The sequence below is a fragment of the Quercus suber genome, unplaced genomic scaffold (genome assembly GCF_002906115.3).
Source record: "Quercus suber isolate HL8 unplaced genomic scaffold, Cork oak 2.0 scaffold_2113, whole genome shotgun sequence".
Lineage (NCBI taxonomy): Eukaryota > Viridiplantae > Streptophyta > Magnoliopsida > Fagales > Fagaceae > Quercus > Quercus suber.
This window is the reverse complement of record NW_027071456.1, coordinates 1-1571: the sequence shown is the minus strand read 5'-3', so window position 1 is coordinate 1571 and position 1571 is coordinate 1. Positions and strand designations below refer to the sequence as shown.

Sequence of the window (1571 nt, the reverse complement as noted above, 5' to 3'; positions counted from 1 at the left end):
GTAACCTCATCAAAACTCTCGCAGTATTTTTTTTTATTTTTTTTTATAATAATAATAAAATAAAATAAAATAAAAAAAGAAACCATATTTTCCCAATATGCCACTGTTAACATCAGCCACCTAATAAATTATTTATATATTATTTCTTTTTTTAAAAAGACTATTTTTCCTTTTCTCTATTTCAATATAAAGTTACAAAACTCTTTCTCGTTCATTCAGATTTTTATCGGTGAGAAGAAAAACTCAGACTCTGACAGAGAGGCAGAGAGAGAGAGAGAGAGAGAGAGCGATCGATCAGAGAGAGTGAGAATGGCGCAGAAGAACTATCTAGTGGAGGTGGAGAAAGCGAAGGAAGCTAAAGATGGAAGGCCATCCATAGGACCTGTGTACCGGAGTTTGTTCGCCAAGGATGGATTTCCGGCGCCGATTCAAGGAATGAACAGTTGCTGGGACGTGTTTCGGTACGTCTCTCTCTCTCTCTCTGTTTGTTTGCTCGGAAAATCCGGGAAAATACAAACGAAAATTAAAAGAAAAAAAGAGTCTTTTGTAAATTTCTCTCTTTTATTATTATTATTATTATTATTTTGGTTTTAAAACTACACGGAACGAAACAGATCAATCGTTTTCGCGACGAAAAGTTGACTGCATGTTTCTCATAACAAAAAGTTATTTTATTTTTAATAGCTTTGATTTCGAATTGGATTTATTGCACTGTTTTCATTTTCTCGTTAGAGCATGTAGAGTTAGTGTTTGGAATTTTAATTACTAGTATCAGAATTTAATTGCTTTAATTTGAGCAAAATACTAGTTCTTCCTATTCAAAAATTTTGAGAATTTCAATTGCATATTCAACAAGCTTTATTTCTGTAACACAGTATAATTAAGAACCTGATCAAATTGCTGGAAATCAAAATAAATAAATAAATAAAAATTCAGTCCAAAGCACTTAATTTTCTTGAAGATATATTGTTGCTATAAAATTTCCATAAAATACTACTATAATAGCTTTTTTGATACACACACACACACACACACACACACACACACTACTATAATAGCTTTTGTTAGTACTAAAAATTTGAAATTGAATTGAGTTTAGGAAGATGATGATCACTCGAAAATTTTCATGTTTTTTTACAGCATGAGCGTAGAGAGATGTCCTAATAATCCGATGCTTGGTCGCCGTGAATCCGTGAATGGGAAGGTAAAAAAAAAAAATTGGATCTTGTGAATGATTTATGCGTGTGGATTGCTTTTGTTGTTACATGACTTGGTTTGACTTTGAGTTATAGTGTAATATTGTGGCTTTCTATCATTGCAGCCTGGTAAATATGTGTGGCAAACTTATAAAGAAGTATATGACTTGGTGATTAAAGTCGGAAATGCAATGCGGAGTTGTGGTGTGGGGGAAGTAAGTATTAGGTTTTTGACAAATGGTTTGCGTGAAGTATCATCTATGTAGTTTATGTGTTTGTGAGGCTTACATTTGTTTATTGCTTGATTGTAGAGAGCGAAATGTGGAATTTATGGTGCCAACTGCGCAGAGTGGATTATAAGCATGGAGGTACCTT

At 33.0% G+C, this 1571-nt stretch overlaps 1 protein-coding gene across 1 annotated transcript; it reads left to right on the top strand.

The window, feature by feature from the left end:
* Nucleotides 1-195: 195 nt before the first annotated feature.
* Nucleotides 196-1564, top strand: LOC136066132 (long chain acyl-CoA synthetase 4; the record flags this gene model as incomplete). Its single annotated transcript, XM_065769992.1, has 4 exons — nt 196-461; nt 1141-1204; nt 1322-1411; nt 1508-1564. Coding segments are annotated over exons 1-4 (363 nt in total), but the record flags the coding sequence as incomplete, so codon positions are not given.
* Nucleotides 1565-1571: the final 7 nt, after the last annotated feature.